The sequence below is a fragment of the Phyllostomus hastatus genome, unplaced genomic scaffold, assembly GCF_019186645.2.
Source record: "Phyllostomus hastatus isolate PE091 unplaced genomic scaffold, TTU_PhHast_1.1 phas_contig_210, whole genome shotgun sequence".
NCBI classification, from domain to species: Eukaryota; Metazoa; Chordata; class Mammalia; order Chiroptera; family Phyllostomidae; genus Phyllostomus; species Phyllostomus hastatus.
In genome coordinates, this window is record NW_025333737.1 from 6,768,107 (window position 1) to 6,783,332 (window position 15,226).

The window sequence follows — 15,226 nt, forward strand, 5'->3', positions numbered from 1 at the left end:
CAGCCTAATGCAGGGCTGGGGTGAATGTCAGAAGTGAATACTGGCTGTCAGCACACAATTTTGCACACTTGGTAAAACATCAGATGTGCAGAATTGTACTTGGTAGGCCATGTTGTTTAACTTGGAGCTGGAGCTGCTGATACTTGAATGCACATCGAACTTCAATATAACTCTAGGGCCTGCTAGTTAGTGGTCAGACCAAAAAAAGCCCAATAAACAAAAAAGCATCACTACCCTCATTCCTTCATCTTCGTGAAACTCAGAATTGTGTTTGAAGATTGAGAGAAGTCACTTAGTAGCAAAGGTTTATGGTACCTCCTTACTGCTAAGGTAGGGCAGTCACCGGGTAGATATTCTTTAAAGGCAAAATGAAAAAAAAAAATCCCAGAAAACAATAATTCAGGGTTGCTCCACAAACAGGCTGGAAGCAAAGCAAGGAGGGTAATACTGAAGCCAGGGTCCTCATCCTAGTCAAGGACTAGCCCAATCAGCCAATCGAGTGCCTGGCCTGCTGTGCCAACACCTGTTGGAATGGTGTCATCGCTTCACCATCCCAGCAAGAGCTTTGTCAGAAACGAAACTGTCAGGAGTGATGCCTTCAGGCTGGTAAAATCACCATCACAGCACTGCAAATAGTATACACCCGAACATTCCCTTCTTGAGTGGCAAAGCCCAGACCCACGTAAGAGGCATTTATACACAAATGGTTCCCTCCATGCTGGAACCTGGTGCCCAAACTCCCCCTAGGCAAGCAGCACAAGGCAGATACCTTCTGTCTGACAGCTGTGTTATCCAGATACATGGTGTGGGGGAAGGAGCAGAGCAAATGGCTTACAAGCTCTGAGCACAGCTTCTCCAGGCCCTGGCTGTTCCATTAATACCTCCGCCTCTCTGCTTTCTTCACTGCAGGGGGAGTTGGTCCCTCTAGACCAGAAGACCCACACTCACACCTGGTGGGGGCAGGAACCCTGACAGTGCCCACCACTATTCAATTCCTTTGGATGCTTAAGACACAAACAATTTTTAAAAGTAGCAGAAGGGACTGCTGCCTCCCCCACCAAGCCAGCTACAGCTTCAGTGTTAATTAATATTCTGGGAGTTTCCTCCACAGTCCTCCTAGGCTGGAAGGGTTTTGGAACTCCAAAGCCATAGCTCTTAGAGTGATAAGCTTGCTTTAAGGCTTCTGTGTGTGTCTCCCGATGGCCCAGTTTTGAAGAGCTTCCTAGTAGTTTTCCCAGAGACAACAAGCCCACACTTAAGGCATGCTTCCCTCTCTTCCCATTCCTTCAACCCAGATACAGGGCAGTTGCCTGGAGTCCTGTGGACCCGGGTGGGTGGGGGGCGAGGCCCTGGAGAAGGAGGCCTAGTATTTCTCAGAAGCAGCCCTAAGGAGCAGAGCTGAGGGCTTGGGGGTTGATACTGGAAGGAGAGAGGCAGGGACACAAGCGGGGGGTGAGCCTCCTATAGTTGTGTTGAACTTCCCACAGCCTGGAGGAGAAGGCCCGGGGACCCAAGAGTGGATTCGGGAATGATGTGACCGCAAGGGGCCTAGGGTCCAGGTCCCCCACCCCTGCCGGGGGATGGGTCCTTCTGGCTCTAGAGAGTTGGGGAGCAGAGGGAGCAGGTTCACGCGGAGGGCAACTCACGGAGGAGAAGTTGTGCGGGCCGCAGAGCTCGCCGCGGTACTTGCAGGACAGCAGCATGTCCTCGAGCTGGTGGCCCAGGCGGTCCATGAAGGCGGCGCTGATGCCCTCGAAGTGGCGCGGCGGCAGGAAGAGGCGGAAGTCGGCCAGTTTGCGGAACCACTGGCGGCGCGGCTCGTCGCCCCTCAGCAGCTCGCTGACCAGAGGGCGCGCCGTGCGGTTGGGCAGCAGCAGCCCCAGCCAGTGGCCGGCGTAGTAAAGGTCCCCCTTGGAGAGGCGCGGGAAGCGAAGCGGGTTGTTGTTGCACACGGTGACGGCGGGGAAGGGCAGCTGGCGGCTCCACTCACGGTGCACCCGCGTGTGCGAGGGGAAGCTGAGCCAGTACAGCAGGCGGTTTGAGGACCAGGACAGCAGTAAGCCGAGGGACGTGCAGAAGGCCAGCACCCACAGAGCCCGCCGCTGGAAGGAGCCCCCTGCTGCCGCTCGCCCGGCGCACATGTGCCGCAGCCCGTGCAGTTTAGCGCGGCTCAGCGACGGCCGCCCCCTGCGGGCGACCCCAGGCCCCTGCAGCGCTCGCTCGCACACGCCGCCCCTGCCACCCCCGGGCTGCCCTGCCGCCAACACCGGCGCCGGCTCCTCGCGGGCCATGCGGAAGCGTCCCGGGCCGGTGAGCGCGGCCGGGCGCAGCCCGGCTCCTCCGCTCCGGCTCATTCATTCAGCCCGCGGCTGGCGGCAGCGGCAGCAGCCCCGGCCGGGCGGAGCCGCCATGGGAGTCCGCAGCAGCAGTGGAAGCAGCAGCAGCAGCAGCAGCAGCCGCGCGCAGCCCGCGCTAGGGAAGCGTGCGCCCGAAAGGAGCTCCGGTGGCGCGGCATGCCCGCCGGGCGCCGCCGCTGCCGTCTCCCCGGGCGCCTGCCCGGGACTGAGCGCCGCCTCGACTCGCCGCCCCTGGCACTGGCCTCTCTCGAGCGCCTCCCAGACTCTCCTGGCCCCTAGTCTTCCTGGAGGATGCCCGACGCCGGCCACTACCTCTGCATGGAGCCCCACTGGGTGCCGCCTCTCCAGTCTCTGGGTGCTGCGTCCGTCTGCCTTCGTTCTGGACCTCGGGGGACCCTGAACTGAGTCCCCCCTGCTTCGCCTAACCCCAGCTTTTACGCTGGCCCTGGGAGAGCAGCCACTCGGCCACCATGACTGATTTGGACATTCCCAAAGACCCTACCGACCGGGTCAGTAGCCCGGCGGTGCTGGGACATAGGAGAGAAGTCGCCAGGGAACGAGCGCCCCCAGAGGCGCACCGCGGCCGGGGCTCGGCGGGTGGGGTGGGTGTGTACTGGGTGAGTGGTCTCTCTGTTGGCTGCTGCCCTCCTTCCCTTCCCTCCAAGACCCTTCTCACTGCTCCTCGGGCTGCACTCCGCCGAGACTGTCTAAGGCTCCCTCAACTCCCGTGCCCGAGCCTTGCGTTGCAGTGTGCCCGCTTTCGCCTGGGGCTGGGGTCTCTCAGGGCGTCCTGCCAGGACTGCTGGCTGCTGGCTGCTGGGCCCCGTCGAGGAGGACTAGAAAGAAGTGTCGTTTCTTCACCCAGCTTCCAGGGGACCCTCGAGTCTCCAGAAAAGCCGGGCCTCGCTGTTCGTTGCCTCTTCTCACTGCCCCGGCGACTCTAGGAGCTGCGGACTGCGGAGCCCGGGCTTACAGCTCCCGGGAGTGATCCGAACTCGCTACTCCGAGCGCCCTTCTCCTCTTGAGATTCCAAGTCCTCGGTGGCAGCGGCGCCGACTTAGCTCCTCTCCCGATTGCCCGGCCCTCTTCGGGCCCCGGGCGAACTTGGGCAGCGGCCGCGCGGCGTTGGCGCGGCTGGGCTTCAAGCACCTGCTCCTCAGCTCGCTGGCCCCGCGGCTCCAGGCGGGCGGGGCAGTGGCGGCGAGCACTGTGCGCTCCTGGAGACGCGGTGCTGACGCGCCCGGCTCCTCCTCGCTGCATTTTAATTCCTGGCCACTGTGGCCGCTGCACACCGAGCAGGAAAGCCTCTTGTTGGAGCCGGCCGGGTGGAAGATGCTACACAGATGCGCCGGGGTGTGCGCGTTGGTGGGAGAGGTGTGGAATAGAAACATTGTGTTTACTAGTGAGCCACTGAGTGGCGTGGCATTTGAACAAGTGTATGAATCAGGTCTCGTGCAGAGTGTGGGTAGGATGTGTACGTGTATGTGTGAACAGGCATTTCCATGTATCTCATGAATGTGAGCTTGTTGGCACATGTTGTACTGTGGCTACTTGAGTGTGTGTGGGATAGTGTCTGATAGTGTGTTTGTTCTATGTTCTATGTGTGTGCATATGTGTGCACTTAGTGGGTGGTACGAATGGATGTGTTGATGTGAGGTGTGCAGTGGGTCTCTACCCATACTTTCCAAATACTTGACTCACTGAGGCATCTCTGGGACACGTGACACTTCCAGCGCCATTGCTCCATGGTATTAAGGAGTTTGCCAGACATTTTCCTCAGTTAGATTTTAATGAGGGGATGGGCAGGGAGCAGGTGGGACTAGAAATGGCTGAAGTGATCCTTGGGGTTTGAGGGCGCTAGTGAAGTTGGGGGATTTGGGCTTGAAGAAGAGATTCACCCATTTAGTGATGATTTATTAGGGGCCCTGGGGCAGATCTGTTAAAGGAGCATGGGGTGTCTGAGAGGACCTGGGGAGGGCTTTCCTGCCCCACTGGCCTGGACGGCATCCAGTCAGCATGGAAACTCCCTGCCTCTGGTCTCTGGGGAAGAGGACATCTGAGCCCCATCCCCCACTCACCCACACACATATGTACACACACAACACACACAAACACAACAGACATGCACATAATACACACACAGCTGGAGGTCCTTCTCATTTGCCTAGGGTGCAAGCTATTGAAATTGGGCTTCGCTGAACTTATGCTTTGCGTTCGGTTCCTTGAAGATGTCTGTTGCTGGCTGGTGGTGGGGTTCTGAACCTGCCAGTTTAATGGGACCTCTAAGCACAGCTCACACACCAGGGCTCCCAGCCTGGTGCCAGCATTCCTGGGGGGTGCCATAGCGACACATATCCCAGCCAGGGTGGCGCAGCCCCGTGAGATGGGTGCAGTTACTGATGGAACAGCCAGGGCACGCATGTGAGTCTTCCTGCATCGTAACTCCGGGGTGGCACTAAGCTCTGTCTTCTAGAAAACTTTAGGACATTCTATGTTGCTTTCTTGGAAATTCCCCTCTTGAAATGTACACATGCTGCTTTTGATTGTCCAAGTGTCTTCTCTGCTATGCCTTTTTCTGTGAATTCTCCAGGTGGTCACTCCTCCAGAGAGAGAAGGCATACCCAGGGGTCTTGACATGAAAATCCAGAAGTGGACTCAGAGGTGGAGAATGGCTTCAAGCAGTGACCAATGGCTCCTTTTACAACCCATGCATGCAGTGTGTTCCCTACACAGCCAGAAATACCCCCACTCCTCCCTGACCAGTACTCGGACCAGCTCCGTGAAGCTCAGTTCTTCAAATCCCAGCTTAAGCCCTGCCTCCGAGATAACTGGATTGATAGCTCCATCACAGCGTTGTTGCAGCATTGTATCATTGCTTGCATCCAGGACTTTCTTCTGGATGTGAGCCCTTTGAGGACAGGGACTACCTCTCATTCATGTTTATGTCCCTGCCTCTTAGCACAGTGCCCTGGCAGAGTGGCGAAGAAACAAAGATTGTTTGGATGCTTCTCAATGCTAGGCACTGAACTGGGCACATAGACATTTTATTTTATTTCTCACCCAACCCCAGGGGAGGGTTTTTTGGGAGGGAGGGTTGCCTTCTTCTTACAGTTGTTGAACCAAGAGCTTGGACAGCAGGAATTGAACTCTAACTCATTCCAAATTCCAAGAGTTTCCCTCCCCATCCTGCTTCTTTCAAAACTATAATGATAAATACATGAAACAATTCTATAGTAAAAAATGTAGAACTTCCTAAGCACTAGGTCCTATTCTAAGTGACTCATACTAAAAATGTCATAAATGTTACAAATGTTTAATCCCCCAAATAATCCTATGGGTGGATAATTATTTTCTGTCCTTCAAAGAGGAGGAATCCTTGCCAGCGAGAGGTTGAACTACCCACCCTGAGCCACAGGGCACCTAAGCAGGAGAGCAGCCTCTGAATCCAGGTGGCCTGGCTCCATCCCCCGCCCTCCCGAAGCGCACCCCATACCATCGCAGTTCTCGGAGCACCTCTACTCTCGGAGCTACAGTGACGTGACAGCTCATAGGAATTAGCTTTACCGTCCTGGCAGACTCACTTGGCCAGAAAAACAAATTCATGAGGCAGTGCATGAGCTGACCCACATAACCTACCCACCAAGAAATTAGAATTGAGCATTGTGATTTCCCAATAATAAGCTTTTAAGAACATCTCCCTTTTCTTGTTTATCTCTGAAACATCTGTCGCTCCACACCTGGCTTGCTGGCATTCTGTGCAGTGCTTGTGTGCAGTGGCAGAGGGCCTGCAGCCAGCCAGCACCCATTCTGCTGTGTGACCACCACCATTAATGACAGGCTCTTTCTCCCATAAAATGAGTTTGTTGGGAGGAAGAGGTCCATTGAAATCAATGCTATTTTCTGTTTTTATAATCCAGTTTTAGGAGCTGACACTTTTGTTGGCTTGATTAGGCTTCCCTGAGCCCCCAAAGTTTCTATGTGCCCCAAGCCCTACTACTCAGGGGGCTGACACTGGGGAGGGTCTGGGGTGCCACCTAGCCTCACTCTCAACCTGCTCTATGCAAGTCCCTCTGCACACCCCTGCAATGACGGTCCATCAACCTTCTCTGAAACACCTGGCAGTGTTTAAAGCTTCTTCCTTTCATCAAATTGGATCTGTCTCCTTGTGAATTTCTCTAATTTCTCCTAATTTACCCATTGGGAGCCCGCAAAATGAGTTTGATTTTTCCCATGAGAGCCCTTCAAAATACTTTATGGAATCAGAGTACTTCAGTGCTGAAAGGGGCCCTAGTGGTCTAACTACTTATCAAAGTCTTAAGGTGGTCTTCTTTTTCTCTGGGCTAAATGTTCACAGTTCCTTCAAGTGTTTCTCCTGTATGTTCTGGTCTTGGGAAGGGATCTTAGATGTCAGCATCCTTAAAATGTGACCCTCCAGCCCTGTGGGGGTCAGCCCACCAAGCCTTTTTACTCTGGACCTGGTCTGCACTCTTGATCTTACTTCTGATGTTTGTGGGTTCTTATTTGTCCTCCTACCCCTGGGATTTAGTGGAGGTGGCAGGTGGGGAGAGGGGACATTAACAATGATGGGTTCTTGGTGTCCCTGCTTGGAATTCCCTAGTGCACTTTCTTTTAGGACTTGGCTACTCCAGTGATGAGTCAATATTACTTTCAATATTAAAGTTCATCAATATGATGGGACAACTAGTCTTTCATGGGTCTGACTGTGAATCTCATTATCCCTCTTTTTCTTTTCTCTCTTCTTCTTTTTCTGTGTCTGTACTGCTGTTGGCTCTCTGTCACTCTGTCCCTCCCTCTTCTCTCCCTTCCCTTTCCCCTCTCCCCAACCTCTGCCTGAAACCTAGCTGTCATCTCTGATACCTTCTTTGTCCATACTACCAGTGGCCTCTGAAGTCATCGAAGTGGCTGTGGTGTCACAGGTCCTGAGCAAATATCTAGTTGTCAGGATGGGGTTTCCTGTACCAGTGAAAGAGAGTGAGGAGGACACCTCCCCTGTGGGTTTAGCTCATCGCGCACTCCCTGCACCCGTCCCACCAGGGAGTCGGTGCTGGAGCTGCCGTTCCATTCTACCTTTCCACAGCTTAGTGACTCCACTGCTTTTCCTCTCACTCCATGGCTTTCTTGTATTACACTTGGACTCTCCTAGTTTTCTCTTCTGAGTTCTTCCTTAACCTCATCAGGTATTTTTTCCCCCCTTTTGGTCATCCCCATTTTTCTTGAGTTCAAGCTCTCAGCTACTCGTTCTCCACCAGCACTAAATCCCAGGGGTAAGACAGCGGACAGGATCCCATGACCACCATAGAAAAGATCAGGGGCTGTGAGGACCAGGTCTGGAGTAGAGGGTGACTAGGCTCACCCTCGGCAGAACAGGAGGGACTCTGCTGCCTGAGAGGTGGGAGCTGCACAAGAGGTCTAATTTAACCCCTTCATTCTCAGGGGAGGAAGCCGAGGTCCAGGGAGGGGAAAGGTTTACTCTAAATCACTCAGATTGATACTGATAAACATAGAACTTGAATCTAGATTCCAACTTTTGGTTCATTCTCTGCTCACCCTATGAAGTTACTTTTTAAAAAATCCATTTTGCAATCAATAATGTATTCACATGGTTCAAAAAGGATAGAAGTTAAGAATTTAGTATATTTTTCCTTTCTAGAGGCATCTAGTGCTATCAATTTGTTGTCTGATCTAATAGTGGTACTTTATGAATATCTGTGTGTATAGTCTCCATATGTCCCTTTTCTTACACAAATGGTTGCATTCTGTGAATAACGTTTACCAGAGTAATTGCATTCCATGTTCTTCACACCTTTTCCCCTGTCTTTTCAGTTATTTTATATTGCCTTCCTCTGACACCTCATTCCAACTTCTGTTATTTTCCTCAGATTCTCATTTCACATTGTCCTGCTCTCCCATCCAAAAAGGACAGTGGGTACTATGACAAGGTGGTACACAGAGCTTGGCATTTGATTATCAGATTTTCCATGAACACTTTGATAGACACTTTGATGGATGGGAGTTCTCATGTGGATATTCTCAAACAGCAGGTAATGCAAAGATATTTTCCTCTTTGCCTCTGAAGAGTATTACATGATGTACTTGCACAGTATTTAATTTTTTGGTCATAATTCCTTAGGTTAATTATATCACACACACACACAACTGAGCACACAGCTCTTGCTGATTTGGGAAGGTGGTCCGAACATGCATTGGTTGGCAGAGAAAGCCAGCTTGGGATTCAGCAGTTTCTGTAACTAATATTTAGAGACAGTAGAACATACCACAGAGAGAACCAGAAGGTATCAGTGCCAAAAGTGAGCTTAATGACCATGTAATTGAACTTAGAAGAAGAAATTGATGCACACAGTTTAGTGACTTGCTCCTGGTCAGTGGGAAGTTGATCTGATGATGATGGTGGTGGTGGTGGTGGTGATGGTGATGATAATAATATTTGATAATTGACGTTGACTGAGCACTAACAATGTATCAGGCACTATGCTCAGTTAACTGCATTAACTCATTTAATCCTCACAACAAACCTACGAGATATGCTCTACCATAATAGCTCTTCTACACAGGAGGAACCTGAGGCAGAGACTGGATAAGTAACTTGTCCAATGGCTGGGTTCAAACTCAAGCATTTTGGCTGTAGAGTATAGGGTGTTCATTAAGTTGGTTCCCATTAGCTGAAAGTAATGTGTGTAGTGGATATTTATTGAGTACCTAGAATATATCAGGCACTGTCCTTGCCACTAGGAATGCAACATCTACTTAGATGTGGTCCATGCCTTTGCTTACAATCCAATGGGGGACCTGAGTAAGAAAATAGATAATTTTAATAATGCATGATAAATATTATGTCAGAAATGAGCACAACATTTTGAAAGGTCCACAGTAGGGTGCTCCCCTTTACTGGTCTGAGAGCTGTCACCACCCAGGTTCTCTGTTTTCCTCAGGCTTTCTCTGTTCATTTTCATCTTTCACCCCGCTCATGGAGAACTATGTGGCCTCTCCCACAGGGATCAACCTTTGAGCCAAGATCTGAGACCAAAGCAACACCAGCACAGCGCCATGTGAGGATGCCGTGATCCTCTCTGTCCATGACATCCACATCCACGTCCTCTTCCTGACATGAGACTTTGTGACCCCAGTGGTGCCTTGCTAACCTGTGACATTGCCTTTCTATGTGCAGGCCACCTCAATGTTTTCCTCTCCTAGCATAGCCTTGTCTATCATTGACTTTCTCTGGGTCTAGGCTTGAATAACTGGGTCTTGTTGTAACTTGGGCTTTAAAGTTAGCAGAGAAATGGAGCTTTGCATGCTTTTCTACCCAATTTCCGCTCCCATACACAAAACAAAACTCTCATTAAAATAGTTAAGCACAACAACCTTCTCCAGCCACCTATCATCTACTCATATGGTGAAAAGGCATCCAGTTAAAATAGGATTCATGAAATATATACCTCTAGGTACAGTTAGGCATTTTATTCACAATTCCTTGATGGTCCCCTTAACTGTTTTCAGTCATGACTTAATCTTGCCTTGGCTCTCACCTCCCCTTTGGGGAGCATTAACTAACCAGCCCTGAATCTGTCCGGCAGGCGGGTCCTCTGCTGTGACTCAGAGATTTGAGGCCAGCTTGATTTGTCAGATGCCTCCATCCAGGCTGCTTTTTTTCCTCTTAGCCCCAGCTTTCCTCTGTCTCAGCCACTAGAGGTTTACTCTCTTTTCCTTATAAACGACCTGGCTAAACCACTACCACGGGATTTCTCGGCTCCTAGTTTATCTTGCCCGTCCACCCACAGAAAGAGCAGAAAGGGAGGGGATTCGTATATTCTTTTGCAGTGGTGTGACTATCCAAATAGAAGACAGGAAGAGAAGGTGGAGCAAGGGGAGGGAAAGGGAGGGGAGGGGAGGGTAGGGGAAGACAGGGGAGGAGAGGAAAGAACAAAAACTCAGAGTGCCAGTCAGGTACCTACCATGTACTACTACTTGCACTCATAATGATTCTTCATGACAACTCTCCCAGGTGGGTAACATTGGTCCTACTTTATAGATGGTGACATAGGAACTTTACTTTTCCAATCTTATTCTTTCTGTTGCAGTTTTAAGCACAGTCTAAATCATAATAACAGCCATGATCACATAATGCAACCATTCACTGAGCTAGATGTCAGGCACTGAGTGAAGCCTCATTGTTCAGATAAAGAAAATGAGGCTCAGAGAAGTGAAGTTACTTGCCCAGGGGCACACAGGGTATGTGTCAAGAGACAGAATCCCAACCCAGGTCTCACTCCAATGTGTTGGAAGTTATTAGAAAGGCAAGAAATTGGAAGTTCAGAAAGAGAAAAGACAAAGTGGGTGACAGCATAGTTCAGAGTTTTACAAAAACCCTTGAGGAGATGAAGGAAATGAAAACAGAAGCTACATTCTCAGTATGCACTGTGCATCTGGAGCTCTGTTCTTCCCAGCTTCTGTGTGATGCCATCATGGGCAGAGCTAAGAATATCCATGCCCAGGGGTTGGGAAAAGGGTTAGGGAAGTACCCATGGGCACAAGTGCCAGGCTGAGCTAAGTAAGTTAGAGAAGGCCACACAAACTATTTCTTTTCTCCACACCCAAGTCACCTGACACGCTGAGAGCCAGCACGTGGCCACAAAGTGGGAATCTGCCTCTACAAACCATAGGTTTTCAGCCTGTCCTCTCTCGTCTCCTTCCTTCCTTCCTTCCTTCCGTCTGTCCTTCCGCCTTGCTTTCTTCTTTCTAATCAATACTCGTTTAGCCCAACAGTGCTTAAGTCGACCCATTCAATATTTCTCAGCAACAGCTTACAGCACTGACATACAACATTAGATTTGAAACAGTTCTCTGAAAGTGCTTGGAGTTATAAAGGCAAGTTTATAAGCTTAATGTGTAATAAGAGCATGAAACACTTCATACCCTTGACCTTGTAATCCTACACCTTAGTAGGTTCCCCAAGGAAATAACCCAAAAGCAAAGAAAAAATACAGAGGTATTCACAGTGAGGCTTTTCATGATAGAGAGGAAAAAGGAGAGAAACAAAACAAAACAAATAAAATACAGTTCACATGCCCAACACTAGGGGAATGGCCAAGGAAAATGATTGTGGTGGTGATACTATGTTATTGGAAAACAGTCAAGAACAGGACAAGGATGTCAGTGTGTTGAGTTATGTACAAAATAACACTGAGTAAAGAGTAAGTACAAAGGCACACTGATCTGATCACCTCTTTGCAAATGAATGATGGCCAGAGGAGAGTTAGGAGAGACAGGGTTTACTAGCAAATAGTTAAGCCAAGCTTGGAAAGCAGGCACATTGGAAGCAGAAGGCATTCTGTCTCTATGAAGTGGTATTACTGGAATGTGGGCCACTGCAGCCCTGGACCTCTTGGCCAACCTTCCCATCCCCCTCACCATGGCACTGCCCACCAAACGATGAACGTGAGCCACAGATGTTGCCCTGATGTGGCTGACTACAATCACCTGAACCATGCCCACTCCGAACCATGTTCCTTTTGGCTTCAGATTCTTGGATCCCTCTCGCCCTGCAATATCAGGCTCTGTCAGGATCCCCGGCTCAATCCCTCGTCCTTCAGCAATGACTCACCAGATAGATGCTCTGTGACTAAACAGTGACCCATAATGGCAACTGACTCAGAGGCTAAACTGCCCCCAATAAAAGGAAATTATTATTTGCCTCTGAGGTGTTGTTTTCCTTGTGTCCTTTCTGCTTGCTGCATCTCTATCATCTGTTCCCAGTCTCTGCCTGGAAACCTTCCTCTGACTTATGATTACATTCTTGAGTGGAAGACTTGGTTTGGTGCACTTGACCCTGGATGGACCCCAGCAGGATGAAGGACCTGAGCAATTTCCCAACTGCTACCATGCTTCCCTCTTCAACTATAGCTGGAACTGCCCTTGGTCTTGGCACCCATAATACTCTTCTTTCCAGTTTAGAGGCAGTGCAAGGAGGTAAGGAAAAATACCATTTGAGCAGTCACAATAAATGTCACAAAATCAACAACAACAATAATAATAGCCTTAATTAATTGAGGATAATAATGTGGCAGGCAAGCTAGGAACTTTGCATGCACTATCTCATTTAATCCTCAGTAAACCTAATGAAGTACATGCTATTCTTTCTATTTGTGCCAAGGAGCAATCTGAGGCTGAGAGATAGCAAGTGGATTATTTAAGGTCAGATTTCAGGTTTTGCTGATGTCAAATCCTCTCTCCCTGCACCCTCATTATTTGCTTCCAGAAACTAAAGATACCATTGCATAGTTTCAGCATGAGTGAGCCCTCGTCTTTTCATGGAGCCCGCTTCCTCTTTGTGTGGAATCCTGATAACATACTGGGCTGTTTGTTTTTCAGGCTCTCAGTAGAAAGAGAAATAATGTATGTTATGACAAGAAAAAGTAGGCTTAAGGTTCAAGAGCACCAATAGAAAGAACGTATAGCCAAAGCCCAACAACTAAGAAGACAAAAAATAAAAAATAAAAATAGATAAAAGGACTAAAAAATGATACAATTTAATGTTGGGTAAATTCCACACATTTTGAAAAAAGTCCTGACGTTTTTTAGCCCAAAACAACAGGTGGAACTTGCAATGATGGCCTTGAGTCACCCAGATGACATTTTGTTCTGTACAATTTGCATAAGAATATAGGGAGACATGGGATGTATTTCAAAAGGTGTTTTAGCCAAATGATTCAACAAAAAAACTTGGTGCTTAAAGGAATCTATAAATCTTGGAAACATTGGCTATTCAGAAAAATGACTGACTTCTTTGGGAAAGAGAGTCTGAATAACAAAAGTTTTACTCCCTCATTGGTCCACTGTTTCAGCCAACACCTTGAACAAAACTTTCTCTGTTGTCAGCTTCTTTGATGGCCAAACAGTGATCTGGTGTCAGGCTTCACATCCCAAGTTGGTTCCCTTGTTGCCAGTTGGGCTTATGTTGTGGGTATTTAGTTGTTCTATAGAAGAGAGTTTAGTGGCATTTAAATGTTTTTATCACTTTTCTGTTTCTTAAACTAAAAACAACCATAGAACAATTTTTACCACATTTTTCCCCTTCAGGAACAAACAATAAAGGAAAAATGGAATTTTATTTGAGAAAACATTTCTCATGTTCATGTTTCCATCAGAAACATTTTAGGGCTTTGTTGTGTAGGACTTGGAAGTCTTGTGCAGTATTAACAGTCAACTTCCAGACTTACAGAAGGGTGTCACAGGAGCTCACCTATTAAGTCCTGAGAGCAAAATTCCCTGGGAGGCCTTTTCTGTGTGTGTGTGTACGTGCGTGCATGCGTGTGTGTCTGTTTTTTCCTTTTGCGTACTCATTCATTGCCTGATACAGAGATGTGGAAAGTCTGTACTGCTTTGTGAAGTATTGACAACATATCCTTCTAAATTGGGACTGGAATTTTACCCAGCAGAAGAGAATTTCAGTTGTAAATCCCAAGTTTCTTTTCTTTTTACCTAGAAATCTTGGAATTATCCTCAACTAAGCCCTCACACCACCATGGTCCCTCCATCACCATAGGCTGTGCAATCTGCCTCCTAAATCATCCTCAAGCCCCTTGTTTGTGACCCATTGTCACTGTCACCTTGGTCAGGGCACTCCTGGTCTACAGCTTACAGCTTATGCTGGTATGTTTAACTCTTAACTGGATGCCTGGTCTTTGATTTCCTCCCTCTCCAATCCTTTCCCTGCTCTGCCCTACTGACTGTGTCGTTCCTCTGCTTAAAATTCTTCAATGGCTCCCCCTGCTTACTGCAGCGCTTATGGTTTGTGTGTTGTGTCCCACAACGGGCTATAGGGCGTGCAAGTGTGCACACTCACAGCTGTGCAGGCAGCAGGAGCCCCAGGAGCTGCTCAGGACCACAGCCTCGTCAGTTTGCCCCAGTGTGCTGTACAGATAGCTGTTTTGTTCTTTAAAAAAATTCCAGTTCTCACCCTGGCTCCACCTGCCCAGTTAGCCTCTAACACTATGTCCAACCACAAAACCCTTTGCTCTGGCTATTTAAGCCTCTTGCTTTTCCAGCTTAAATCTACATCACATTTTTTGCAATGTTATGACTTTGAAATTGTGGCCCAAAAGGCATCCCTCCTTGTCCTTTGCCTGGTGAACTTGCACACTCACTTTTGAGACCCTGTTCAGCATGCCCGTCTATGAAGCTCTGCCCTGCTCCTGCAAACAGGATTAGCTACTCTATTCTGCTCTGAAGCAAGCCAGCTAAGGGAAGCCGAGGAAGTTCCTTATCTCTGAGTCTTAATTCCCTCATTTGAAAAATGGAGATAATAATATCTGCCTTGCAGGGTTAGCATGAAGATTAAATAAAATAACATATGTAAACCATTTAGCACAGGGCTTGGCATATAGTAAGCACTCAGTAAATATGTGTTGAATAATAAATGGTAGTTGCTATCATTAACCATCAAGCTTTTGCCAGTGCACTTATCCTACAATTGCACATGATTGTTAACCCTTTAAAGTGCTCCTGTTCATCATAGTGAGCAGATTCTACTCTGCTAGGATGTCAGTTTGATGAAGAAAATTTGTCCACTGGTATATCCTACACACTGTCCACTGAACCTGGCACAGTAGACCTCAGTAATATTTTTTGATTGCTTGTTTTCTTCATCTGGCTCTTGTGAGGGTCAAGTGTGATGATGCATGTGAAATACTTTGAAGGTGTAAACATCTTACACATATTTTACAAATCTAGGAATTGTCTTTTTATTTGTACTTATTGTCTCAAGGCTGATGCTTTGGTTGAACTGTCAGCACAGAAACTGGCTTCCAGTCTCATGTTCCCTGGGGTGG

General features: G+C 48.6%; 1 protein-coding gene across 2 annotated transcripts in view; it reads right to left on the reverse strand.

Annotated features, from left to right (window-relative positions):
• The window catches only part of ASIC2 (acid sensing ion channel subunit 2), a 926,053-nt gene that overhangs the window by 234,468 nt on the left and 676,359 nt on the right, over nucleotides 1–15,226 (reverse strand). Inside the window, exon 1 of one of the 2 annotated variants that reach the window (XM_045836682.1) lies at nucleotides 1,647–3,517. The exons of the other annotated variant lie outside the window; for it this stretch is intronic. Within the exon in view, the coding sequence (XP_045692638.1) occupies nucleotides 1,647–2,354 (708 nt within the window). The 5' untranslated portion in view covers nucleotides 2,355–3,517. Of the gene's footprint in view, nucleotides 1–1,646; nucleotides 3,518–15,226 lie in introns of those variants that run through there. 2 annotated transcript variants of the gene reach the window in all.